We start from the raw sequence: 27,863 nt of genomic DNA on the forward strand, positions 1-27,863 counted from the left end.
ACTGATGCAGCCGAGAACGGCACAACTCCCGGCACATCATTTTCAGATCACTGCGGACTTTCGCTACTCGGGTTAAACGTAAGATATAAGTCACTTAGACAACCTAAAAATGTTATTGTTGGGCTTTTTTCAGTGTTTTGTTTGTTCGTGAGTAAATCAGTTTTGCTGAGATTAAAGTTATTAGATTAGATTAGATAAAATAAAACTTTATTAATCCCCCGGGTGGGTTCCTCCTTGGTTTTTACACAGCTGACTAAACATCAAACAGAAAACTGATTAAACAGAAGTGTGAGACAGTTGAGAATTTATGCCAGTGTCCTGTTATATTTTAGATAGCAAGGAGCAGACGGCTGAGTTTATTAAACTCCACCGAGACAGCGGTGACGCTAATTAGAAGGCTAGACTGTCCAATTTCACGGCCGTTTACTTCCGGCCTACCCGACCTTCTGAGGACCCGGCCCACGTAGACCGCGAAGGCCGGGTCCTCAGGAGGATGCAGCCCATGAATTTGGACCCGACCATAGAATGTCGCAATGCTGGCAAAGAGAGGAAGTGACGTAAGATTTGCGCATGCGGGGTACCGATCGGGTTTCCAGTATGAATCGGGTAGCAACAGTAGTGACTGGATTTGCTCCTTCTCAGAGAAGGGTCTGGCTGCAGCCACTGGGGAGCACCATATTGGGACCTCCACAGTAACCGGAAACACGTGACCTCCATAGTAGGCAGAAATACGTTCTTGTCTCGTTTCTGCATGGATCCTTAACCTTGCAAGTGGATCGTAAAGGTTGGTACAGAGTCTTCCATGTATAAATTCACCGTTAATTATATAATTCTAGGAATCATCTAGTTTGCTTACACTGATTACGTTGGCACTTTGTTAGCGTTACAACAACGGTCATACCCCCGAGGTTGTAGTGGCAATTCCTTTTGTTTGACCAACCAAACATCCCACAATTAAAAGTCCACAAGCCACTGCTGCACTGAGATAATATTTCGTACGCAGGCAAAAGAAGTCCATTGTCCAAACCTGAAAGTTACGTTTTATGGTTTATTTATCCAGTTTGGCAAACAATAACAAGATCCATTTTTTTGTTACTTCCTGCTGCTTTCCTGCTCTGGTAAAAAACCATAGGCCCACCCCAGTGCATGCTGGTCCTATACCAGTCTCTTTATTTATAGAAACAAAATGCCCCTACAGCTCTTACTGACTAATTTAACAATAACACCAAACAAACAAAACATTGAAACAAAATTTTAACTGACAAATAAACTTGTAAATAAACCCCAAAATTTAAGTAAACTAACAACAAACTTTAACTAATTTCAAAATAATAATAATAATATAAAAAAAGAACAAATAGCTCCAACCCTATCTAAACTTTAGTAAGGAATGTGCACTTTTGACACCTCTGGTTAGCATTTAGTGGTCAGTTTCAAATGTATTTGATTTTTGCTTGTTATGAACAAATTCACTTCACTGCTTTTCACTATTTGTAACATCAATGCACGTTGTTCCATTTACTGCATATTGCACTTTATTCATGTCTCTCATTCCACCTGCATCAACATTGTAAAGGTCGTCACAAAGGGGTTTACATATTTATAAATACTAATATTCTCTATTCCATTCTGTTAAAAATGCTTTGCCTTTCAAAGGTATGTTGGCATTAAATATACCTCATAGTTAAAGTTATAAATATGCACTTCTTTTCAGCACTTCTGCAGTCTCTTTGTTGACTTTAAAGTTGCTTTTCACATTGTACAGTTCAGTTCATTCATCAGTGAGAGAAAAAGTGTGTTTTCATTAAATGTCTTTTTTCCTGTTCACCACATTTCCTGACAGCTCTTGTGATCCACACCATTTTGCTTTCATTATTGAGGATGGCTTGGATGTTTTTGTTAATATGTACAATCTGATTGTTAGATAAACCGATTGCATTCTATACAACTACATTTAAATTACATGTTGTTTTTCTCTCTCTTACAGACAAAATGATATGCCGGTGCACTTTCACTGCCCTGTCTGCAACATGACAGTCATACAGCGTGGGGATATGGCAAGGCAATTATTGTCATGTCAGCATTCAGGACTGCTCCCCACTGAACTCTCCGTGGAGCCCCATCTCCCTCTGATGTCTTGTCTCCAGCATCAAAACCATTTTCTGAATCTTCGGTAGTAGAACATTCATGTGCTCCTCCCTCTGTGCTGAATGAATCTGCAGCTTGTGGAAAGTCCATGAAAATAGTCTTTTTTTTTTAAAAAAAAACCCTTCAAGGCTCACATGATGAGGAGGCATTCAAACAGATCAATAGATGTTTGCCTGGCCTGTCATCTGCAGTGTTTTTGTGTAGAGGGACTTCTTCCTCTTTGTTTTTCAGTTTGCAGAGGACATGGAGCTCTTTTTAAATGTGCTGACGAGCAGGGACTATGGGTCAATGTGATGTTTGACATTTAATGGACAGATGAAGGCACTGGCTGTTTGTTTGTGTTTTTATGTGTGTTGCTTTTTTTTTCAGTGTACAGAATTCCAATTAAGCTTATTATAAAATGTTGTTCACTTGTTTCCATGTCCATACTTAAAGTAAAAAATTTAACTGTAACATTTTCACACTTTTCTCTTTTGTTTAAACACTCCTAAAGTTCAACCCATCATAGAAACATAATTCCATGATAAAATGAAACCGTGCAAAACGTTTTGTCAGCAGATTTATATAAATTCGACAAGCTAAAAGCATTCTGTACTGTACAGCAGCGGTCCCCAACCTTTTTTGCACCACGGACCAGTTAGACAATATTTTTACGGACCGGCCTTTAAGGTGTTGCAGATAAATACAACAGAATAAAATGATACAGACAAAGACAAAAACTGTGGTATTTTGTAAATATAGTAATAAACGCAAATTCGGCTGTAATTGTGTAACTTTATTAGCAGCGTCCTCCTGAAATGTGCCAACAACATTGAGAGTAACAACCTCCTCTCAGCTTCTTGATGCTCTCTGGTCGCTATGGTAACGCGTAAATAGTTCTTTCAATATAAGACACAGACCACAACAGGGGAAAAGCCCCAGGGAAACCGACCCAAAGGAAAAAAATCAGTGAAAGATGAACCGCGTGAGGGACCACTGTTTTCCAGTAGCACTGCTGATATATGAAATGGTGAGTTTTTAGGTTGTCTTCAAACAAGTGCATTCTACTAGAAAAAGGTGTTTGAATGATTAAAAATGTAAGTAATGTAAGTAATGACTAGTTTATATTTATGAAAAAACCTTTATGCAGAAAAAGTAGCAAAGAAACAAAACAACACATGGACACTTTTAGCCACAAACAATCTGAAGGAATGGTGATTTTTTTTTTTTTTTTAACAAACCCAGAGTGTTAAAAAACCCCACTTAGAACCAAATGTATTTATTAGCAGCATGAGTTACGTGTTTCCGGTTACTGTGGAGGTCACGTGTTTCTGTTTAGTGTGGAGGTCGCTCCTCAGTGGCTGCAGGTGCTCTTGCGTGTGTGCCCTTGATAGTAGTGATGGGCAGATGAAGCTTCATGAAGCACTGAAGCTTTTCATCCAATTGGACGTAGAAATATTAGTTGGCATGAATTTGAAGAGTGTGGCCTTTTGCACACAGCCTGTAAATGTCAACAACAAAAGGAGTGTGTAAAACATCTATATTGTAGTTGATGCAGTATACTGTGTATATTATACTGGCAGTATTGGAAAATGATTATTTGGAAATGCTTAAAATGGAAACGATCATTTACTGTGAGGTGAGGTGTGGTTGGGGTGTGGACAGTAGTTGTGCTTTTGTAACGTTGAGGTATGGACAGCTACACACTGAGGCCTCAGTCCTGCCCATATTTTATTCAGTAAAAACTAAAATTTTCACTGCTTTATAACCTTTAGTGGGGAGAACATAGCTAGGATTTAATGATTTAAACAAATCTTTTTGAATCCTTTGTCCTCCACAATGCTAAATGGCTGGGAGTCCTCAATCACCATGCTAACCAGTCTTCATCTATTTGAGATTGTTCTCTGAGGAAGACAAAGACAAAGCACAAATATAATATCACACACGTAACTTATTGCATTGTATACTATTGTTTATATTATTTAGTAACATTACGGCATGCCATATCATCATGGCATTTGATGGCTCACCTGGTCTTGCTCCACAATCGGTGTTCCCCTTATTCTCATGCAAAGCTCTGTAGTGCCTAAGCATGGATGAGGTGTTGTTATATCCCAGCTCCCTGGCACATAGCAAACACTTCACCTTGTACAAAAGTAAAGCCGCTTAACATAAATTGTATTGCACCATCAGTATTATGAAAATACATCTTCTGTAGAAATTTACATACCTTGTTGGGAGGAATAAAATCAAAATGTTCCCACACAGGGGAGGACATTCTCCTCTTCTTAGCTGGCTCCATTCTCTCCTGAGTTTCTCTCCTCACTCTCATAAACCTCCAAACTGTCTCCAAACTCTCACTAACCGCAACTCTCCATCAAACACCCACATTTTGATTGAAGTCTGAGGGGTTTATATCGCTGTCATATCTCGCGGCGAAATTCGAACCACTTCCTGAACCAGTCACGTGGTACAGCCGGGCAGCGAGGCTTCGGACGTCATCATTTTCAGCTCCTCCCATAAATGAAGCAAGCCGCGCATCGCGGAAACGCCCCCTCCATTACTCGACACAAGCTTTGAAGCCTCGATACAGAACGTCACATCACTACGTGATAGCGCATTATTTGCTGATGTGTTTTCTGCGCCTAACGACTCGTTAAACTAGGTAAATACCACGTTCGGCACAATTAAAAGGCACGCACTAAAACATCTTGGAGGTTTTATACAACAATCACTCTGTAGCTTCTGTTGTTAAGTCGTTGGCTAGGCTAGCTGTTAGCATACGCACTGTGTAAGAGGCTTGTTGCTAGTTGGCGATGCTACACATCTGTGGTTACTGTCTAGATCGTTTCTGAACACTCAAGTACGCAAGTCCGCACTTCGCAAGTTGACTGAGGATTCCCGGACCTCCTTGAGAACCGGATAACAATCCTTATATCATTTGAACGGACTTGATGACATCACAGTTTAGCTCAGCTCAGCTAAGCTTCACTGTTTTGACTGCCATCCTTACTTCATTTTAACCAGAGCCGTACATGGATCAGAGTTTAAAAAGGGGCACATAGAACCAGGCTGAATAACAACAACACACATTCAGCAAGAATCTAATTTGGAGTAACATCATACTATATCACTGTCATCAGGTGGGGACAATAAAAAGCTAACGTAGCCCACGTTTTACCTGATGGGAACAATGGTGCTGTTGGGGTGTTGCTGCTGCTCCTGCTGCTGATAGCCATGGAGAACAGGGCTGTGTTGATCTGGGACTGTAGACATTAAAAGTCCATAGGAGAGATGGTAGCTGATTAAACAAAATTAATCCATAATAAAATAATAATAGAAAAATATAGAATAGAATAGAATGGAATAATCCTTTAATTGTCCCACAAGGGGAAATTTGGTTGTTACAGCAAATTTTCTGTGTTGGCAGAAAGCTTATTAAATATTTAAACTGTAGAGATACAATATTGTTGCTACTGTAAAATCCACATTTTGTCATATTTGATCTAATATAATCATTTTGTTGCGATTTGGCGATGTATAAACAACATTAATTTGAACTTTGCCCTTCAGCGAGTCTGAGTGAGACTCCCTCTTTGTGTATCTGTGGAAGTCCATATATACAGGGTGTAGCATCCCCTGGGTAAAGGTGGTTGTATGCAGGGCGGTTAGTGGCTTTTCCCCTTTCAATTTCTTTTAGACAACTGATAACTGTCTTTTTTGTAGCTGCTTCTGGGGTTTCACCTTGAAGCTTCATAGGTATTGTTGTCACTGAGTGTAGTAATGTTTATTTGCTCTGCTTCTTCTTGTCAGGGATAAAATACACATCTATACTTTTGTGTCCCAGCTGAGTAACAGGAGGAGAAGAGTTTGGTGGAAGCAGCAGAGGAACAGTTTCAGCCATTTGGACTCAGCTCAGCCACTACAGAGGAAACGATGACTTCAACACAGGAGGTGAGAAAAATATCTCGGTTACTGTTATTGAAACTGTGTGCACAGCTGGTTGTTAACAGCAGCTTTATCTTTTCCATCCCGGGCGCCTCCATACATACAGAATGTGACCAAGGTGGTGTGCTGCTTGTGCAGATGTATAGTTTGAGCAAAGTACTTGTTGCCTCCCTAGATGATGACCAGAGGGGCAACTGGTTTCCTGTTCAACAACGTGTGGTGCTGTGATAAGAATAGAAAAAGGGACACACTTGAGCTGATGTCAGTTTCACAACAGGAAGGTTTATTCTTCACAACAGCCTTAGAACAGCTTCAGGTATCACCACACTAACTGCAAAGAAATGGCCTTATGCTTCAGTCCAGTTTACCATACATGGCCACAGCTCCCTGAGCTCAAGACTGTATAAATCTCTCAATACAACTTTGACAAAAAATAAACAAAATGTTGATATGTCAGATCCACATGTATCACATAACCACACTTATTTCACAAGATAAACAAAACACAATAGTGTACTCTGTACTTCATTTTTAACTACATTTACAAACATCATAAAATTAACTCATTTTTAAACATTTTAATTCTTGTTCAGCACTAAATTATTCATGTGAAATTCCACTGTAATGACAATGTAACTTCTGTTGTTTTAAATATAGCTATTTTACTCTTTACAAGAAAATAATGTCTTTGACATAAACAAACATATTTACTGTTCTTATACAACCTACAACTATATAGAGTGCAGTGCTCCTTTAACAGCGTTCACTACTACTGTGCAGTCAGCATTGATCAAACGGTTTCCTTATAACACTCTATAAATGTCTTTGTATTAAACCACAAACTTGTTCTTGTAACCACAACATCAACCAGAAGAGTAAAACATAGTATAAAACCCATTTATCAGAGTGCATAATACATTAAGAGTTCACAGTCCAGAAGTCTCTCACAGGTCAGATTAGCTTCCCCACACACACTCAGGCTGTCTCCCAATTCAGGGTCTGCAGCCTTAAAGTACGGACTTCAAGGCCAATTACGTCACAGCGGCGCGCCGAAGGCTGTCCCAATTCAAAGGCTGCTTGAAATGCGTCCTTCATTTTCCTGAATTTTAGGCTGTGGCAGTGTAGACTTCGTGGCCCAACATATCCCAGAATGCATAGCGCGGCGATGGGTGTGGATAAATTTGCAAAAAAAAAACGGCGGATGAGGGGCGGCCGAAGAGTAAACTTTAAGTACTGAATATTATGTCACTTATTTATGTGCAATGTTTGATAACAAAGACATTAAACATTACTGTTGGCCACATGTCGGCAAAGTTATGTGACATTAGTGACGTTTGTACTAACTTGGTTTTTAAAGCCTTACTTTAAATATACGCCGTTCAATAGCTGAGCTTAATCTTACAGAGAATGATCAAAGCTCATGTAGAAACAAACAAACACATGAACAAAAGATTTTCTCCTTCATTTCTGTCAAACAAAGCTGTATGACACGTTTCCAGTGGTTAGTATCATGGTTGCTAGGCAACCTGGGCAGCGCAACAGAGGCCTTTTTTTTTTTTTTTTTAACTTTATTGACAAACAAACAGTATCAGCGCACGGAGGCTAGACCGTCCCATTTTCACAAGCCTCGCACTTCCGGCCCCTTAGCGGTCTTTGAGTACGCGGCCCTTGAGGATTGTTGAGGCTGCGTACTTTAAGGCTGCAGACCCTGAATTGGGGTACAGCCTCAGTATCCCACAGTAGCCAAGTCCGCTAGCATTAGCATCACTTAGCCTGCAGCCTTAACCCACAATTCAGACACAACTCAGAACGAATCCATTTCTTTAGCAGTTGCGCTCATTACCCACATAAAACAACATCCTCTGTTTGTAAGGTCTGCAGTACACATTCATTTAAATGCATTTACTAACCTGTGATAAAGAATAGAAAAAGGGACACACATGATGAGCTGATGTTCAGTTTCACAACAGGAAGGTTTATTCTTTCTCTGTGCCCCAAAACGCTACTCGATACCACTGCGCGTAATGCGCCCTCTAGCGGCTGGATGTAGGATAGCATTTTAAATGACTGGTACAAAAATACAATCACAACAGAAACCCTTGGGGCTGGGGCTGGGGCTGTTTTCCCCAGTTTATGTCTGATACCAGATTTTACTAGAAAGCTATTTTCAACTCTCTACATACTCAAACATGATTAACTTGCACGAGCATGTAGATGTTCACCATCCGGCTGAGTATGCTAGGCTATCACCAGCTTTTGCAGCTCCATCAAAAAGCATTTGGGTGCACTCTGGGATGGTTCATTTGCTCGCAGATGAAAAAGGGTGCTTTGAAAACAGTGCTATTATTTTTTTTTTATGTTTACTGCTTCTATTAGCTCCATCATTATTATCAAACTTACTCATGGGCAAATAAATAAATAATATATTCGTCCAATCTCCCTCTTGGACAAATATATCACACACAGAAGTTACAAGAAAATACAAAGATCATATTTTATCAGCACACATTGGAAAAAAAAATATCATCAGTTACACTCACATTTTTATGAAGTAAAAGATTTTTTCCCATGATCAATATTTCTTCAATAATGTCATTTGCATTCCAACTCTCATTGTAGCACATCATTGTAATGTGATACTGTCACCAGAAGGTGGTGGTAACACACCTTCCCACAGTGCTTTTGTTTTCTTTGATTCCACTAATGGAGGCAGTTTCAGTTTGTTCCACGACTGCATTTCACTCACTGCCTCTGTTTGTATCTCTGTCACTGCAGGACCAACATGGAGCGAGAAGTCAAGCGCTCTCAGGAGGCCGACAAACCTCACAGAAGAAAGGGAGAGAAAAAATACAGCTGTGATGAGTGTGGGAAGGATTTTACCCAGGCTGAACACCTAAAAAAGACACCAACTCATCCACAGTGGAATTAAACCTTACAGCTGTAACTTGTGTGGAAAATCTTTTACCCGGGCTGAACACCTGAAAAGACACAAACTCATCCACAGTGGAGTTAAACGGTACAAACTGTGGGTTGTGTGGAAAGTCTTTTACCTCGGCTGGACACTTAAAAAGACATCAGCTCATGCACAGTGCAATTAACCTTACAGCTGTGACTTTCTGTGGAAAGTCTTTCACTCGGCCGCGAAGCTTAAAAAAACCACCAACTCATCCACATTGGAGTTTAAACTGTACACCTGTGATCAGTGTGGGAAGGATTTTACCCAGCCTGGACACTTAAAAACACACAAACTTACCCACAGTGGGGTTAAACCATACAGCTGTGATCAGTGTGAAAAGGTCTTTTACCCGTCCCGCACAATTAAAGAGACCCAATTTATTCATAATGGAGTTAAACCATACAGATGTGATCAGTGTGAAAAGTCTTTACTGAGCCTGGACAATTAAAGAGACACCAACTCATCCATAGTGGAGTTAAACCATACAGCTGTGATCAGTGTGGAAAGTCCTTTAATCAGTCTGGACACTTAAAAACACACCAACTCATCCACAGTGGAGTTAAAGCGTACAGCTGTCAATTGTGTGGAAAGTGTTTTAGCGAGCCTGGAAAGCTTAAAAAGACACCATCTTTCCCACACTCAAGTTAACCGTACCGTTGTGACTTGTGTGGAAAGTACTTTTTATTCAGCGTGGACAATTAAAAAACCCATCAGTTCATCCACATTGAGTTAATCGTACAATTGTGACTTTGTGGAAAGTCTTTTTTTGAGCCTAGACACTTAAAAAGGCACCAGGTCATCCACAGTAGAGTTAAAGCATACAGCTGTTATCAGTGTGACAAGGCTTTTTCTTATCGTAGCAAGTTAAAGAAGCATCAAATTATCCACTCTGGGATTAAGGCATATAGCTGTGACATTGTGGTAAAACCTTTAGTTTTAAAAGTTACCTAATAGACACCTACGCATTCACACTGGACATGATGTTTACTGCTGTGATCAGTGTGGCAAAACTTTTAAAACAGCCCACACACTTAAAATACCACATGTTTAGCCACACTGAGGAGAGATTTATAAATGTGACCTGTGTGATAAAACCTTTAAAGCTCCACGTTACCTGAGAGTCCACCAACAGATTCACACCAGAGAGAAACGCTACAAGTGCAGTTACTGTGAGGTATGTATTTTATATTTTCTTATTTTGTGTTTTTATTTTAGTCTGCCTGTTTGGAACAACTTTGCTCATTAAATTGTGTTAGCATGTTAGTAATTCTAATGGATGGAAAGGTAATGCTGAGAGGTTCATCAGACTTCAGTTATTATTTTTGTCTTTCATGATCATAAAAAAACAACTAAATAACTGCTTTTCTAGTCACAATACTCTTATTGTAATTGTAGCCCAGTAAGCTGAATGTTGCAAGGTAAACAGTAAAATGTAATTGGACTTTGGCAGAGATGCTCTTTATATCAGGCGATGTTCAGGAGAAAAATGTTGAAGGAATTCCCTGACTTACACTGTCTCTGTGTCTTTGTTTAGAAGCAGAGCGACACAGATGGATCCACTTCTCAACCTTGTCGTCACTGTGGTGGTGGGAAAATGTTTCGCTGTGAACTTTGTGGAAAAAACTTTCAATCATCAAGAGTGCCTAACAAGACATCAACGTAGACACACTGGAGACAAAATGAACTACTGCAAAGAATGTGGGAAAGGCTTCCCCACTCCAAGTACATTAAAAAAACATGAACTCATTCACAGTGGGGTTAAAGACCACCTCTGTGACCAATGTGGGTCATCCTTTACTAGTGCAGGTCAGCTTAAAGGGCATATACGAATCCACACAGGAGAGAAACCATACAAGTGCGGACACTGTGACAAAAGCTTCTCACATTCAAATAGTCGTAACCTTCATGAACGTACACACATTAGAGGGAACTTCAGCTGTGACCAGTGTGACAAGAACTTCAGGAATGTCAGTTCATACTCTGAACACAAACGATCCCACGCTGTAAATAAATCGTTTCACTGTTACCAATGTGCAAAAACATTCACTTCACTATCTGCTCTTTGCAAACATCAGTGTGAGCATGCAGAACTGAAATCCCCGGATCACAATGAATCTGCAGAGACAGAAAGATCCTCTCCTGGTTTCAGGGTCAGACTTAAAAAACTTGAGATCAGGCTCCACAGAGTTCAGATGGAGTCTCCTGTAAAGAGTGTCAGCTGATGTCACCCTTGGATCTGATGAGCTAGCTCTGATTTCTGGGCCTACAGTGAATAATCCCGAATGTTAAATTTAACTGCTGCAAGTATAGATATGTAGATCAAGATTTTTTCTGAAATGAATTTCGATGCTCTAAAAATGTTTTAATTTTTTAGTTTTTTAAAAAAAAATCTTTTCCTCTTTAGGACACAGTAGTGTTTAGTAGTAGTAGTAGTTGTATCATAATGTATATTTATTAACTGTCTTTTATATCCAACTGATATTACAAAACTTGTTTTAAAAAGCAGATGGAAAAGCATCTTGAGAAAATTGGGGTAAAGCAGCAAAGAACCGTTAGAAGTTTAAGTCTGCAGCTGAATCTGTTGTTGTTCTTCAGTGAGACCAGCCATAGCCCAGTCTTCTGGAGTTTTCTTAAATGATGTTTATTCTTTAGTTCTTTGGTTTAATCTAATGGACCATAATCGATGTCTCTATTTGTAAGGAGGATGTAAATCTGATAATTTCAAATCCTCTTTCGTAGGCTGTGAGACAGAAAGTGAACACACGACCAACTTTGGCTTTTAAGTAAAAGTTTTCAGAGCTGGTTACAGGTACACAGCATCACCAAGAGTGCACTCAGCAGAGTTATGAGTCTATTCAAGTGTGTATTTAGGCCTGTTTTGTGTCTACGTGAGTTTCGTGATCTCTTTTATTTATGGGGCGATGGTGGCTCAAAGAGTTGGCAGTTCGTTTGTAACCGGAAGGTGTCGGTTCGAGCCCCGGCTCGGACAGGCTCGGTCGTTGTGTCCTTCACCTGCCGCCTACTGGTGATTGGCGCGATATGGCAACCTCGCTCTGTCAGTCTCCCCCAGGGCAGCTGTGGCTACAACTGCAGCTGCCTCCACCAGTGTGTGAATGAATAGTGGAATTGTAAAGAGCTTTGAGGGCCCCGAAAAGCGCTATATAAGTGCAATCCATTATTATTATTATTATTAGTAGTAGTAAGTGATTCTCACTAGATCCATGTTGTCCAAAGGAATGATGTCCAAATGATCTGGGAAACACCTCTTTTTATTTGAATGTGGTGGGAATCTTGTGTTTCATCTGATTTAGCTTCTAACATCATCTAGTGTGTGGGAGATGAAAAAAACAACAACAACAACAAAAACCCCAATGCAGATAACTGTCAGATGTTTTCATGGTCATTAGGCACTTGTCTGTCTTTGTTATGCCTAGTGACTGTGAGAAGAAAACTCCCCACCATTACAACAGACAAAGATTGTATCCACATGGAGATAAAAGAGGGCGATATTTTCCCTTTTTGGTATCAATGCTGTGTGAAAACTCGCTGCTGTGTTGGTCAATATGCAAATATCTATTTAATAATCTCACTTTCAGTCTTGGTTTCAACACTGTTTTTTTCCCCCCACAATAATGGATGAAGTGCCAGAGACAGACCACACAGCAGGCTCAGTGCTCCATGGCCAGGCATATTATATTAACCATAGTATCATATTATACAACCATTAAAGTGTGTGCAGATCACAAGTTCAAACTCCAGTTACCTGTCTTGTTCTCACTGTCTCGGTCTTGCCGTCTCCGATCAGCATAGTGGTCAGGAGATTTGGAGTCAACAGTATCCATGACACACAACGTAACGTTGGATAATGTGTCAAGCACAAAACGGCTCTAAGAGCCGTGCTTAGAGAGTGCTTTGTAGTGAATTAGAAGAGTCAACTCCTATTGAGCGAGAGCCAGCTCCTCACTTAATTTCCTTTCGCTAGGATAACATCATATTGTGAAAACAGAGGGTGAGAGATGCGACAGTCAAGTGGAGCGTGCGTCTGTCCTCTCAGTGAGTGAGACAGTAGACAGCGGTGAGGAGGGGCTGTTGCGAGTGCATCGCAAAAACACAAATATGCCTGACATGCGTAAACGAAGCAGCATCTGGCTGCAGTTTAAACACTTTTTTGTCTCAGTCTTGATCTCATCCCGACTTTGTCTTGGTGTCGATACCCTCTGGTCTTGGTATTGTCTTGGTCTTGGTTTAGGCGGTCTTGACTACAAGTCTAATATATGCACAGTGAAGCTGGAGGATGAAAGCTATTTTGTTGTTGTTGTAAACGAACCAAACTTCAGTCAGGAGAACAACTGAGATAATCCACCCACAATACAAGGTTAGTCATTAATATACTGCTCAATGGGCTGGGCTGTAGTTAATGGTAAGGTTTTAAAAAGTGAGCTTGAAAATGATTAGCGGTATAAAAAACAAGAGAGGCAGACGGTGATCACAGACTGTTTTAGGGGCTTGTTCAGCTTAAATAGAACAAGATACAAAGCATTAAACATGATAAACCACAGAAGCAGAGTAGTTTTGGAAGCAGGGTTCATACGTCATCACTTAAACATTGGATGTCCCACCTTCTGTGAATGTTTTACTGCAGTTCAGTTGTTATTATGATCACTTGTCACATCTTGTTTATGACAGTTAAAATAAATAACATTCATATAAGAAATACAATTGTCTTGTCTGAACTGTATATGGTGTTAAATAGGCCTATACTACTGTACTTTAATGTCGGTAATAAGGCGGGTACTGGTGTGTGTGTATATATATATATATATATATATATATATATATACATACATATACATATATATACATACATATATATATATATATATATATATATATATATATATATATATATATATACATATACATATTAGGGGTGCAACGATATTCGTATCGATATTGAACCGTTCGATACAGTGCTTTTGGTTCGGTACGCATATGTATCGAACAATACAACATTTGTAATTTATTTTATCAACTTTCCTTCTGACGATGCTGTCTGTGTTGAGCGCTCAGTGAATCTGCGTTCGACTACTCCGCCTAGGCTGCACTGTCGAGCGCAGATCCACTGAGCGCTCAACACAGACAGCATAGTCAGAAGGAAGAGCGCAGGGCAAGCTAGCAAGACAGAAGTTAAGCTCTCCTTGCCAACATTCAGATCTGGCGTTTGGAATTATTTTGGTTTTCATGTGACGTATGACCCTGAAGGTAGCGAGTCATGGACTAAAGTAAAACAGTATGTTGGATGTGCAATGCAATGCTCAATTACATGGGTGGGAACTAGTGTGTTAGCGCAGTTAGCTCGTTAACGTGTTGGCCGTCTAGCCCCATGCACGGGGCGATCGGTGGTAGCTCGTTAACGGAGATTTGCCGTGTTGTGGCGTTAAGGTCATTTCAACGAGATCAACCTGAAAGCACTAGTGGGAACACAACGAATATGACTGCACATTTACGCCGACATCATCCTAGTGCAAAGACAAGTGGAAGCAGACAAAAAAAAGCAAGCATGCTACTAACTTTAGCCGAGTCATTTAGACAGCTGTTAGCACATGATTCTCCTTATGCTGCTGAGAATATAGCCCAGAAGAAGCGGATAGTATAGCTTTTATTTTGGAAAGAGCCATTTCTCTGTAATAAACTCTCTTTTCCAAAGATGAGTGATTCCTCAATCAGATACAGGGCTTGCAATATCGCTAGCCCGACGTCCTGGGGCTAGCGATTTTTTCAGTCGGGCTACCAAAATCTATCTCTTCCCTGCCCGTCGGGCTATTGTAGGAAGGAAAAATATATGTCAATGCTTTTGCATTCTTTCAGAAATGTAGCTGGGTAATTATGTCATTGGCATCGGTGAGCCACTGTCAATATGTGACATATTGAAATCGCGTTTGAATTTGCGCTTGTTTTTTTGCTTTCACTTTGCAATCGTGCGAACTGTGTATAGAGAGCGACAGCACTGATCTGTGAGTGATGATAATTTGTGCACCAATTCCTCTGACATCGTCTTATTAATCGTTAGCTTACTATGCAAACATGACAAGTGAAATCTCCCGCAGCTTAAACATGTGAGAGGTTGATCGCGCAGAGAATCGCTGAGCTTATGTGAGTGCGTGTGTAAAACCAGCAGCATATATATTTCAGTTCTGCTGAGCCAAATAAGACGGGTCAGGGTGAAGAAGTGACAGCCAAAGAAAAGCTTACCACAAAACGGAGAAGTTATGACAAATCAGACTATAAGGCAAAAAGAAAGTGCAGCTTTATGGTTTCATGGACAAAATAATTTCTGTGGCTGCAATATGACAAACTAAATAACCAGGGCTGCACATAAGTGGTCCGCAGGTGCGCATTCGCTGTCAAAATAAAAAAACACGCACAAGGGTTAGGGTTAAATTTAAAAACTGTACTTTTGAGTTAATAAATGACAAATTAAAAAGGCATATGAACATTTTTTTGTATCGAAAAAATATCGAACCGTGACACCAACGTATCGAACCGAACCGAACCGTGAATTTTGTGTATCGTTGCACCCCTAATATAATATATATATATATATATATATATATATATATATATATACCACTGGTTTAATGAGAGCATAAAATAGGCCATACACAGAACGTATACTCAGTAAGTAAGAATTAAAACAAGCAAGTGCTAAATTTAACTGTTTAAATATTTAGGTAGAGGGATTGTGGAGAAGATGGGCAGGCAGACATCGATCAGCACTAATGTTCATATTTATACAAATCCATCAAAGAGTCAATGAAATCAGAGTCATTTATTGTAGCTTAGGGCAGAGAAAAAGCTCAGTGATAGTTATTGTCTGTAAGGAGAAGGGATCTCATTCAGAACAGACATTTAAACAGAGATAGAACATGATGTTCTCCTGGATACTGGCTCATTAACTCTGGAAGAGACGGTTTAAACAGGTCAACAGCAAGGGGGGGGGGGAAGATGGTTTAAAGAAAGTTTACTTTATTGATCCCTCTCTGCATTTTAACCCATTCACGCAGTGAAGCAGTGGGCAGCCATTGGGCACGCGGGGGGCAGTGTGTAGGGATGGTACCTTGCTCAGGGGTACCTCAGGGTAGCTGTTCAGGGGAATTGAACCCGTGATTATCCGATCGTGGGGCCACCACTCTACCTACTGAGCAATCCCTGCCTGCAGGGAGGTTTTTTTTCAGGATTCAAAACAATGCAGGATAAATTGGAAGAGAGGAGACTCTCACATGATGACGCACCGGAATTAAAGAGAACAGTTTAAAACAGAAAAGGTCAGAAATCTGAAAATGAGTAAAAACCTCACATAGATCAAACTTCAATCACATTAGTTTCTCCACACCAGTTGGTGGCGATAATGCACCTGTTCATTGTTTGTAACCTGCATGTAAAGAGGAACAGGAAGAGGCGGAGAAGAAGAGCTGCAGCTGGATCACAAACCGAGTTTCTCTCATCTAAAGGTAAGCACCGAGCTAACTTTACTGTGAGTTCAGTTCATGTTGAGTTTAGCTCCTGAATGAGGTCTTCTGCTGCTCTCCTCGGTGTCTGTTCACAGTTTATTGTGAACACGTTGAGAGAAGAGTGAGAGAGTGTTTGGAGAAAAACACCAACTAACCATTAGCTCAGCATGCTGCAGCTGTTTGGTGCACCAAACGGGCTGGGCCTGACTTTGATGCTACCGCTGCTGTTTGTGACAGGCGGGCACACACGGGCGTGTACACGGTCATTGTTGCGTTTGTTGTTTGTTGTACAGACTAACATACAAGATCCGTTCACTGAGGCTGATGGGTAAGAGACACTGACTCATACCAGCAGAGAGAGAGAGAATCCAACGAGAGCAGGCTCTGTTGTTTTCTATGTTCCGCTACTTTCTACAGACCGAGTGTTTGCTACAAGTCAGCTCATCCTCCCTCTGTTAGCCGCTGATCATATGCGACAATGCTTTCAGGTGTTTCTGTGAGTTTTTATGTCTAATATCTTTACTTCTATCTGTAAGTAGACTTTAATGAACAGGGCTTCTATATAAAATAAAGAAATCACCTGGTTTGCAAGTGCTTTTAAGGCTCTGTGTTATTACACCTACATTGTAATCAATCCAGTCCTTTTGGTCGTTGAAGCATGTTTATAGAGCTGTGATGCTGTATTTTTGCTGCCCTCCTCTTCAGATTATCCGAGATTTTTCATGTCAGCGAGACTTCTTACAGATACATAAAGGATGCACAACACTGACTGGTTGCTTCTTCTTTTAATAGGAATTTTCTGTCTGGCTTAGTCACAACAGGTCTGTTTGACATATTGGTGACAGATTTATAACAGTTTAAGTTCCTGCAGTCGTTTTTGGCAAATCCTGGAAATCCCATTTTTGCCAAAACAGACTAAATTAAAAGTTCATCTGCATGTTTTCAAGTAACATCTGCAGCTTTTCTGTAGATTCATGGAGCAGCTGCAAAGATCACTTTTCTTCACATTCCAGTTTTTGATCAGGAGCTTTGATTAACACCCCCTCCTGGTTTTTCCGACCAAAGATTTTCATGGTGATTACAGGAAGAAGCGATGCTGCTGCTTTGGGCACCATTGGAGTCACTTGAGGCATATCGTATATCACCTGTGAATGTCATGCAGCTGCTCTTTAATGCATAATGGCAGCAGAATGGACAGCAGGTTTAGCAAATCATTCTATCATAGCTGTGCATTATTGTGGATGTCCAATTATGTTTGCAAAGGAGTTCACAGCTAAAAGGGCGTCAGTGTGAGTGGAAATGTCTGTCTGTCTCTGTGTTAGCCTTGCGACAGGCTGGGGAGCTGTCCAGGGTGTACCACGTCTCTCGCCCCATCATAGCTGGGATAGGAAACCGCTGTGACAAAAGATAATTGTATTTATTAGTGAAATAATAAATGATAAACCAACATCTTTATAGGTTCTGCTTTGTGTTTAATGTCTCTCTCGCTGAGCGTACTGGGAGTAAGCCTGAGAGAGGGAGGCTCTGTTCAGTCACGTCAGCTCAATGAAGGTCACTCTTACTCTGCTCCTGTTTCTCATCGTTGCAGCTGAGCGTGCTTTGAATCTGGATGCTGGTGCTGGCTGTGAAAGGACTCCCTGTCCAAGGCTTTAGACTGGTTTGGTGTCTGATTCATTCAAAAACGTGTCTATCGGTCTGTGATGGTGTCTTGAACATGATTCACTCAAAATTGTCTGATGAAAAATGAAATATTTCACAGTACTGGGCACCTGTCAAGTTTCTCCTGAAGTTACCTGATATCACTACTCTCAGGTGTCACACGAATTCCACTCTGTGTTGTCTGATGAACATGTGGGACACTCTGAGCTTTCATTGGAGCCTAACAAAGATCTGTTTTGTGTCCCAGCTGATCAGCAGGAGGAGAAGAGTCTGATGGAGCAGCAGAGGAACATTTTCAGCTGTTTGGACCCAGCTCAGCCACTACAGAGGAAATGATGAGCTCAACAGTGATGGTGAGGAAAATATTGCAGTTACTGTAACTGTGTCCACTTCATCAGCTGCTGGGTTAATAAAGAAAGCAGTCAGCAGCAGCTTTAGCCTATTTTTGTCCTGTGCTCCTTCAGAATCTACATTCACACTAAGAAATCACTGAAGACAAGATTTAAAAAATGAAAGTATCACATTTGCATATCCATATCTGCATACTGAAACAAAATTCATATCGAAACCACATTTTTTTAAGTACAATAAATAATTTTTCCAATGAACGGGACAGCTTTCTTCTACAGCCGTCTTTGTTCTTCTCTGTCTTATCTTCTGTTCTAAAGATAAAATAAATCTTTGCTGCCATTAGGGCTGCCACGATTAGTCGACTATCAAAATCGTCGACGACTGATTTAATAGTCGACGCGTCGTTTGAAGCTTTGTAAGATCACAAAAGACGCAGGAATAAGTAGTAGGATTTAAGAGTGTAATAACGCACTGAAACAGAAGATGGCAGCACTGCATGTACAAGGATGCCAGCTGCCGTTAAACCCCGAAGAAGAAGCTGTGTCGCAGAATTCATAGCGCAGCCCAGCTCAGTTTCCAACAATGGCGGCAGCCAGTTAGTTTTAATATTACTCTTATTATTCTTTCTGAGTCACAAAATAAACGTTTAACATGTTTTCAGGCGAGAATGTAGCTGTGTAAACCTCAAATATCTGCTCAGTTTATCAAGACACCACATATTTTCAAAAGCGCTCCGACGTTTTCAGAGACTTTCGCTACTCAGGTTAAACATACATAAGTCACTTAGATAACTTAAAAATATTATTATTTGGCTTTTTTCAGTATTTTATTTGTTCCTGAGTAAATCGGTTTGGCTGAGATTAAAGTTATAGTTTTTACACGGCTGAATAAACGTCAAGCAGACAGCTGATTATCAGAAGTGTGAGATGCTCGAGAATTTACTTCAGTGTCCTGTTATATTTTAGATAGCAAGGAGTTTATTAAACTTCACCGAAACAATCTGTAAATTTCATTAAAATTCAATAAACTATCATCTTGTCTTTATTTTTAGTTAGCACAGACCTTAAACACTTAAAGCTGTAAGCTAATGATAGTTATATAAGAGCAGATGCTGCTGGTGCAATAAGTTGTATGTACAATGGATGCATGATCTGATTAGTCGACTATCAAAATAATCGTTTGTGGCAGCCCTAACTGCCACTGTTACCAGAAGAATGAAACACAGTTTGGCATCTCTTCATATCGCGCCATCGGCCCCTCTGGCCATCACCAGTAGGTGGTAGGTGAAGTGTCTTGCCCAAGGACACAACGACCGAGACTGTCTGAGCTGGGGCTTGAACCGGCAACCTTCCAGTTACGAGACGAACACCCAACTCTTTGAGCCACGATCGCCCTTTGTGTTGTGTTGTGCCATCCGTTTCCCCAGAGGTTGTTTGGTTTCCCTGATGTATAAATCCTGTCAATCCTCCTGGCACTTAACAGCGCACACCAAAGGTGTAGATTTGGTTTTAGCATTGGTGGGGACGGATGATTCAACCTCCCAACCCTACCATGTTTCTTGTTTTTTCCTTTTTGTCTTTGCTTCTTGATAAAAAAGGAGAAATATACTTGCCTACATGTGCTATTCTACATGCTTTTAAACCATTTAAAATTACAATACACATACATATATATATGTACAAAAAACTTGAATTTTACAATGTTTATTCATCGAATAAAATAAGTTAAATGTCACCGTCATTATTGTCCGGCCGGAAACAGCGGGGGTGTCCAAATTCAGAGGCTGCGTCCACCTGAGGACCCGGCCTTCGTGGTCCTCTGAAAGCCGGGTTGACCGGAAATGAGCGACTGTGACGATCTAGCCTTCAGAATTACGTCACGAGCTTTCTCGGTGGAGTGAGTTTTCTATTTGATGTTTATTCAGCTGTGAGAAAACCCCGGAGGAACCCTCCCGAGGGATTAATAAAGTTTTATTTAATCTAATCTATTCTAATCTAATAAAAGACCTAGCAGGTCTTTGAGGTCATCTGATCAGGGCTTACTTGCTTTAAAAAATACTAAGAGGAGGACTAAGGGTGATAGTGCCACTGTGGCCCCTAGACTGTGGAACTCTCTCCCCCAAACATTAAGAACTGTGGACTCAGTAGCTGTTTTTAAAAAACAACTCAAAACTCACCTTTTTAAAACTGCTTTTGGTTAATTTTTTGCCCGTTTTATTTTCTCTTTTTAAATCTTTTTATGACTTGTAATCTTATGTGCAGCACTTTGTGATTCTGTCTTGAAAGGTGCTATATAAATAAACATTTATTTATTATTATTTATTTAATAATCTCAGCCAAACCGATTTACTCACGAACAAATAAAACACTGAAAAATGCCAAACAATAACATGTTTGAGTTATTTAAGTGACTTATATATCATGTTTAACCTGAGTAGCGAAAGACCACGGGGGTTTGAAAACAATGTGCCGGGAGTTTGCTGTTCTCCCCTACTCAGATACTTAAAGTTTACACAGCTACACTCTCGCCTGAAAATATGTTAAAACTTTATTTTGCGACCCAGAAAGGGTAATAAGAGTAATATTAAAACTAAGTAGCTGCAGTAGTAGTAGCCATTGTTGGAAACTGGCTGAGGCAATCTGGGATATGGTTTTTCAATTTTGTTGGCTCCGGGAGATTTTCGGGAGGGGCACTGAAATTCGGGATTCACCCAGAACAATCAGGAGTGTTGGCATGTATGTCCTAGCATAGCCTGTAACGTTATTATGAAGGACACATTTTATGAGTGAACTTGACTTTAAGTGATTTACAGGTTTCTTTGAAAAATACTTTCTTATATCCAGCTTCTTCCTTTTTGCTGCCATCCTCCTCTCCTCCTTGCAGGTCCTCGCAGTGCAGGCTTACCGCTGCTAAAACTAAACAGAGCTCCCCGAAAGGCACAGCCAATCACATTGGCCATATTTGTCACATGAGGTAGGACTCCAGTAGAGAACGTAATTTAACTCTTTCTGCACCGCTGGGTGAAGAAGACGTTGACAGATTGTTGGTTTTTTTTTTGGTTTTTTTCTATCGGTTTTGTTTTTCTTTTCTGGAAGAGATCAAATTATTGGTGGGTACAAGTCAATAATCGCTGGATATTGGTGGGGACGTGTCCCTTCTGTCCATGCCAAATCTACGCCTTTGGCATACACTATGTTACTCTGTTTGTGTCGGGGGACCCGATCCTTGGGGTGGACCAGTTTTTGGCGCAGCGTTTTGGGGTTTAAAAGCCACAGAGACCCGGTGTTTAGAAAAATTGTGTCTCAACTGCTCTATACTCCTGACACATATGGGATCACTACAGGTTTTCGCTTGGGCAGTGGTTGTCCTTCTCTCCTGGATCGGCTGGAGCTTTCTTTAGGTGCCTTTCCTGCTTTGACAAAAGTCCAGCTGGGATAACCACATTTACTCAAGGCCTTCTTGATGTGCCGTTCTTCTGCCTCCCTGGCTGCTGTGTCTGTGGGGATGGTGTTCGCTTTGTGTTGTAGCGTCCTGATGACACCGAGTTTGTGCTCCAGTGGATGATGAGAGTCAAACCTTAAATACTGATCCGTATGTGTAGGTTTACGGTACACGTCAGCTTTTAGATGTCCCCCATTACTGATGGAAATCTCACAGTCTAAGAAGGCTAACCTGCCACTTTTCATATCCTCCCTGGTGAATTTGATGTGTCGGTCCACCGAGTTAATGTGATCCGTGAAATGTAGTACGTCCTGAGATTTGATTTTCACCCAGGTGCATCCCACTTGCATCCCAGTCACGGAAGCGTTGGAGGTAGTCCGTAAGAGATTACAGGATAACCCCAACCTCAGCAACAGGACCACTCTCAGCATCGACCAAGTGTTTGCTTTTGGAACTGTGTCTTCATTCCACCTACTTCACATACAAGGGTCAGTTCTACAGGCAGAAACATGGGTGTGCCATGGGTTCCCCAGTTTCACCCATTGTGGCCAATTTGTACATGGAAGAAGTGGAAAAGAGGGCTTTGCTATCCTACCCTGGAACACCACCAAGCCATTGGTTCAGATATGTGGATGACACCATAAAGACTGAGTCTTTGGCTCTCGGAGGAGGCGGACGCACTTTTTCTCCTCTCCTCTCCCTTATCTTCCCTGCTTAGCTCTTATGTCCTTGTCTAGTCTCATGTTTTTTGTATTATTTTCCCTGGAACACTCACAGTCTGTTTCTAAAACCTAAAAGAGAATTATGGATTTGATCAATCTCTGAATGCTATTGACACCCTTTTCTCAATGAGAAGTCTGGGCTCGGGAGAGCCCGAGTGTCCTGGAGGAACTTTCCCTGCCGGATACACGATGGACGGGTGGCAGACATGGAGGATCGTGTGCCTGGCGGGACTGTCGATCGAGGACGCTGAAGATTCAGAACCATGATAACAGGGTTCTTGCTGATCGGAGCTGGCTTGGCCCTGACTTATCAGAGAATTAAGAGAGCGGAACCGGCTGTTCAAAATTTTTATATAACTTTAATTCACATAAAAAACAGCTGCTTGTTTGAGTGAAAATACATTGATGGGTTTTATTTCACACTAATAATGTTGTATAGTTGTAAAGTATTTTGTCTAGTGTCAATTATATTGTCAATTATATCATAATCGCTCATTTTCAAATGTATATCATGATAAATATTTTTGGTCACATCACCCTGCTCTATGTCCAGGGTATGAGGGGTCCATGATGATGATTCTGCCTTTCTGCTGAAGTCTGCCTGTATAAATGTCTCTGAGGGGAGTTAATGAAATGCCAACTGCCCGCTCTGCCGCCCACACCACCTGCTGCAAGTTCCTCCATAGTACAGCAGCTGGACCAGAGTTTACAGCAGTAAGTCAGAAGGCTCTCGATGGTGCAGCGGTAGAACTTACTTAGCAGTATTTGGGCTTGACACAGTTTACTGAGGAAGTACAGCATTTGTTGTGCTTTGTACCTGGTGGGAAATGTTTGTGGACCAGGTAACGTATGTTAAGATGTGATCTCTAAGAAACTTAAAGCTTTCTAACCTTTCTACCTCCTCTCCATCAATGTAGAGCACAGGTGTTGAACTCCAGGCCTCGAGGGCCGGTGTCCTGCAGATTTTACATGTGTCCTTGATTCAACACAGCTGATTTTAAATGGCTAAATTACCTCCCAACATGTCTTGCAGTTCTGGTAATTAACTAATCATTTGATTCAGGTGTGTTGACTCAGGGCAAGATCTAAAACCTGCAGGACACCGGCCCTCAAGGCCTGGAGTTCGTCACCCCTGATGTAGAGGGTAGAGTGCTCAGCTCGCTTTCTTCATCTGAAGTCGATTTCCATCTCCTTGGTCTTGGTCTCGTCCACTGGAAGAGATGGTGGCTGACTTAAAGCAGGATGGTATTACAGACTGTAGCAGTGAGAGGTGGAAGATGGTGGTGAAAACCTCTGCTTGTTGGTCTGCACATGCTTTAAGCACTCTACCTGCTACACGGTCTGGGCCATCTGCTTTCCTTGCGTTGACTCTGTGCAGTGTGGCTCTGACCTGATGCTGCTCCAGCTGGATAGGGGTGTCGTCCCTCTCTGAAACAGCAGGAAGGGTGATGGTGTCCCTGTTCTGTTGGTCAAAGTGGGCAAAGAACTGGTTTAGGGTGTCAGGAAATCACATGACAGGGTGGGGCTAGGAGTCACAATGAGCTCACTCGAAACCCTGGCTGATTGTGACCCACACCCGTTTTCACATCTTGGCTCATGTGATTAGGTGGAGGATCATCAGGGGGTCCTTTTGTCCCTCTTTAGGGGGATACTCCCACTGGGTTTAAATCTGAGACTCTCCACCAGTTGACCCTAGAACTGAAGAAGCTTCTCTGATGACAGGTGAAACATCTTCAGGCAAACTAAAGAAGTCCAGACGTTTTCCTTCCAAGCTCCTTAGACTAGGATGACCTGGATGACTGAGAACCTTCACAGACAATAAACATTAAATAAATGGAAACTATTAAAATATGGGTTATTTTAAAAATGCATCCTACAAGGTGTTTGGTGACTGCCATGCTCCAATCTCATGTTTAAAACTAGTATTAATGGACGAAGTTTAAAGTTTATGTTTGACTGGATTTCACTCAATGTTTGTATCTCTGTCACTGCAGGACCAACATGGAGCGAGAAGTCAGCGCTCTCAGGAGACCAACACACCTCACAGAAGAAAGGGAGAGAAAACATACAGCTGTGATGAGTGTGGGATGACTTTTACTCGGAAGTATTTTCTAGAAAGACATGAAGTCATCCACACGGGAGAGAGACCGTTCAGATGTGACTTGTGTGGGAATTCTTTTACCCAGCCTGGAAACTTAAAAGCACACCAGGTCATTCACAGTGGAGTTAAAGCGTACAGCTGTGATGAATGTGGAAAGGGTTTCACCAGGAAAGAAGGCTTGGTAAAGCATAAGCTCATCCACAGAGGAGTTAAACCTTACAGCTGTGATCAGTGTAGCAGAGCTTTTACTCAAAGTAGTAGCTTAAGGAAACATCAGGTTTCCCACTCTGGTATTAAGGCTTACAGCTGTGACATCTGTGAAAAAACTTTCAGCCACATAGAAAATCGAAATAAACACCAGCGTATTCACACCGGACAGGATGTTTATTGCTGTGAACAGTGCGGCAAACTGTTTGTAAGATACAAACAATTACAAATCCACAGGTTTACCCACACCGAGGAGAGACCTTATAAATGTGACCTGTGTGAAAAGACTTTTAAAGCACAGAGTTCTGTAAAAGTCCATCAACAGATTCACACCAGACAGAAACTCTACAAGTGCAGTTACTGTGAGGTATGTATTATAATGTTTTTCTTGTAATTTTAGCCTTTTTGGATCAACACTCCTCATGAAAGTGCATGTGAGCAATTAGTTCAATTTCAGCTATGACTTTTAACTTGAGTTTGTTATACTTTTGTAATGCCAAAGTTTATACTACAGCGCAGAAGTCTCATGTCTCCCCTTAATTTCTTTATAGTTTGCTTCAAAGAAAACTTTCTTGTAGGTTGTTTTGTTTTGGTTTTTTTTTGTCTCGAGCAATAGCTCGCCAGCTTTCCGAAGGTCTGGTCACGCGGGCGACCGTGGCTCAGGGGGTTGGGAGTCGCATCTGTAACCGGAAGGTCGCCGGTTCGATCCCTGGGCTCTCTGTCCTGGTCGTTGTGTCCTTGGGCAAGACACTTTACCCTACTTGCCTACTGGTGATGGCCAGAGGGGCTGATGGCGCGATATGGCAGCCTCGCTTCTGTCAGTCTGCCCCAGGGCAGCTGTGGCTACAACTGTAGCTTGCCTCCACCAGTGTATGAATGTGAGAGTGAATGAATAGTGGTATTGTAAAGCGCTTTGGGTGCCTTGAAAAGCGCTATATAAATCCAATCCATTATTATTATTATTAAAAAAGGGATTAAATAAAAAAAAATATAGACTCACCCCATGCACTTTCAGGGATTGTTTGAGGGTACAGTTTTGCATGACTTCATTTTTTTTAAAGTAAAGGTATAAAAGCTATCTGGTACTTTGATGGGTTAACTTTTTTCAGATATAATAAAATGTAATTCGATGTTGGCAGAGATGCTCTTTATTTCAAGCCTGGTTCAGGATTAAAATGTTGAAGGAATTCCCTGACTTACACTGTCTTTGTGTCTTTGTTTAGAAGCAGAGCAGCACAGATGGATCCAGTTCTCAACCCTGTCATCACTGTGGTGGTGGGAAACCGTTTCGTTGTGACCTGTGTGGAAAAACTTTCAACTGGCAAACAAACCTAATGATGCACCATCGGCGACATACTGGACACAAATTGCATTATTGCGAAGAATGCGGGAAAGGCTTCCCCACACCAGATAAACTAAAACGTCATGAACTCATCCACAGTGGGGTTAAAGAGCACCTCTGTGACCAGTGTGGGTCATCCTTCACCACTGCAGATCAGCTTAAAGTGCATAAACGTGTCCACACAGGAGAGAAACCATACAAGTGCCGACACTGTAACAAAAGGTTTTCCCGGTCAGATAAACGTAACCGTCATGAACGTACGCACGCCAACAAGAACTGCAGCAGGAATCCAGTTTGTAGTCCAAATGTAGTCCACTCTGGAAATAAACTGTTGCACCAAAAAGTTGATTCTGTTCATCTAGATGCAGCGTTTTCAGTAGGAGGCGCGTTTTATCACTCATCCGTCATGTCCTCTTCAGTCTAGGATGGCTGCAGGTTTCCCAAGCCTTAAAAAGGCAGTTGTGTAATGACTCTAATTGGCACCAGGACCTGACAGTAAGCTGTGGAAACAGTTTCATGATCATTAATATGCAAATTGTTATGACAGTTGTTCAGTCTGTAGCAGCTGACTGGTGAACTGGCATTTATTTGCATCATAGCTGGAGTGGTTAGCTGGTTCCAGTTTGACTTGGGGACCACAACTTTGGCCTTAAACATAAACTTTGAATAAGGAGAGCTTCCTGTATTTTAGTGTATTTAGCACTCTTAGCTAATTATAGGCCAATCTCCAACCTTCCTTTCATATCAAAAATCCTTGAAAGAGTAGTTGTCAAACAGCTAACAGATCATCTGCAGAGGCTTATTTGAAGAGTTTCAGTCAGGTTTCAGAGCTCATCACAGCACAGAAACAGCTTTAGTGAAGGTTACAAATGATCTTCTTATGGCCTCTGACAGTGGACTCATCTCTGTGCTTGTCCTGCTAGACCTCAGTGCAGCGTTCGATACTGTCGACCATAATATCCTATTAGAGCGATTAGAACATGCTGTAGGTATTACAGGTACATAGCATACATTTTCACTGCTATGCTGATGACACCCAGCTCTATCTGTCCATGAAGCCAGATAACACACACCAATTAGTTAAACTGCAGGAATGTCCTAAAGACATAAAGACCTGGATGGCCGCTAACTTTCTGCTTCCTAATTCAGATCAAACTGAGGTTATTGTACTCGGCCCTGAAAATCTTAGAAATATGGTATCTAACCGGATTCTTACTCTGGATGGCATTACCTTGGCCTCCAGTAACGCTGTGAGGAACCTTGGAGTCATTTTTGACCAGGACATGTCCTTCAACGCACATATTAAACAAATATGTAAGACTGCGTTCTTCCATTTGTGCAATATCTCTAAAGTTAGAAATATCCTGTCTCAGAGTGACGCTGAAAAACTAGTTCATGCATTTATTACTTCCAGGCTGGACGACTGTAATTCATTATTATCAGGATGTCCAAAAAACTCCCTGAAAAGCCTTCAGCTAATCCAAAATGCTGCAGCAAG

General features: G+C 41.2%; 1 protein-coding gene and 1 long non-coding RNA gene across 5 annotated transcripts; both read left to right on the forward strand.

Moving 5' to 3' along the window:
* Positions 1 to 5,874: 5,874 nt before the first annotated feature.
* LOC120717274 (zinc finger protein 493-like) lies at positions 5,875 to 27,167 on the forward strand. Of its 4 annotated transcripts, XM_040005206.1 has the most exons (6): positions 16,415 to 16,542; positions 18,449 to 18,554; positions 21,436 to 21,525; positions 23,269 to 23,429; positions 24,710 to 25,390; positions 26,247 to 27,167. In XM_040005206.1, the coding sequence occupies exons 4-6, from the start codon at positions 23,325 to 23,327 to the stop codon at positions 26,787 to 26,789; spliced, it is 1,329 nt and encodes a 442-aa protein (XP_039861140.1). In that variant the 5' UTR covers positions 16,415 to 16,542; positions 18,449 to 18,554; positions 21,436 to 21,525; positions 23,269 to 23,324; the 3' UTR covers positions 26,790 to 27,167. The 4 variants fall into 4 exon arrangements, with proteins under 4 accessions (XP_039861143.1, XP_039861140.1, XP_039861141.1 ...); XM_040005207.1 differs by lacking the exon at positions 21,436 to 21,525; XM_040005208.1 differs by lacking the exons at positions 21,436 to 21,525; positions 23,269 to 23,429.
* Positions 10,074 to 11,057, forward strand: LOC120717306. Its single transcript, XR_005692164.1, has 2 exons — positions 10,074 to 10,205; positions 10,566 to 11,057. It is a non-coding gene; the product is annotated as an uncharacterized LOC120717306 (long non-coding RNA).
* Positions 27,168 to 27,863: the final 696 nt, after the last annotated feature.

This window comes from Simochromis diagramma, unplaced genomic scaffold, assembly GCF_900408965.1.
Source record: "Simochromis diagramma unplaced genomic scaffold, fSimDia1.1 OVJJ01000097.1, whole genome shotgun sequence".
Lineage (NCBI taxonomy): Eukaryota > Metazoa > Chordata > Actinopteri > Cichliformes > Cichlidae > Simochromis > Simochromis diagramma.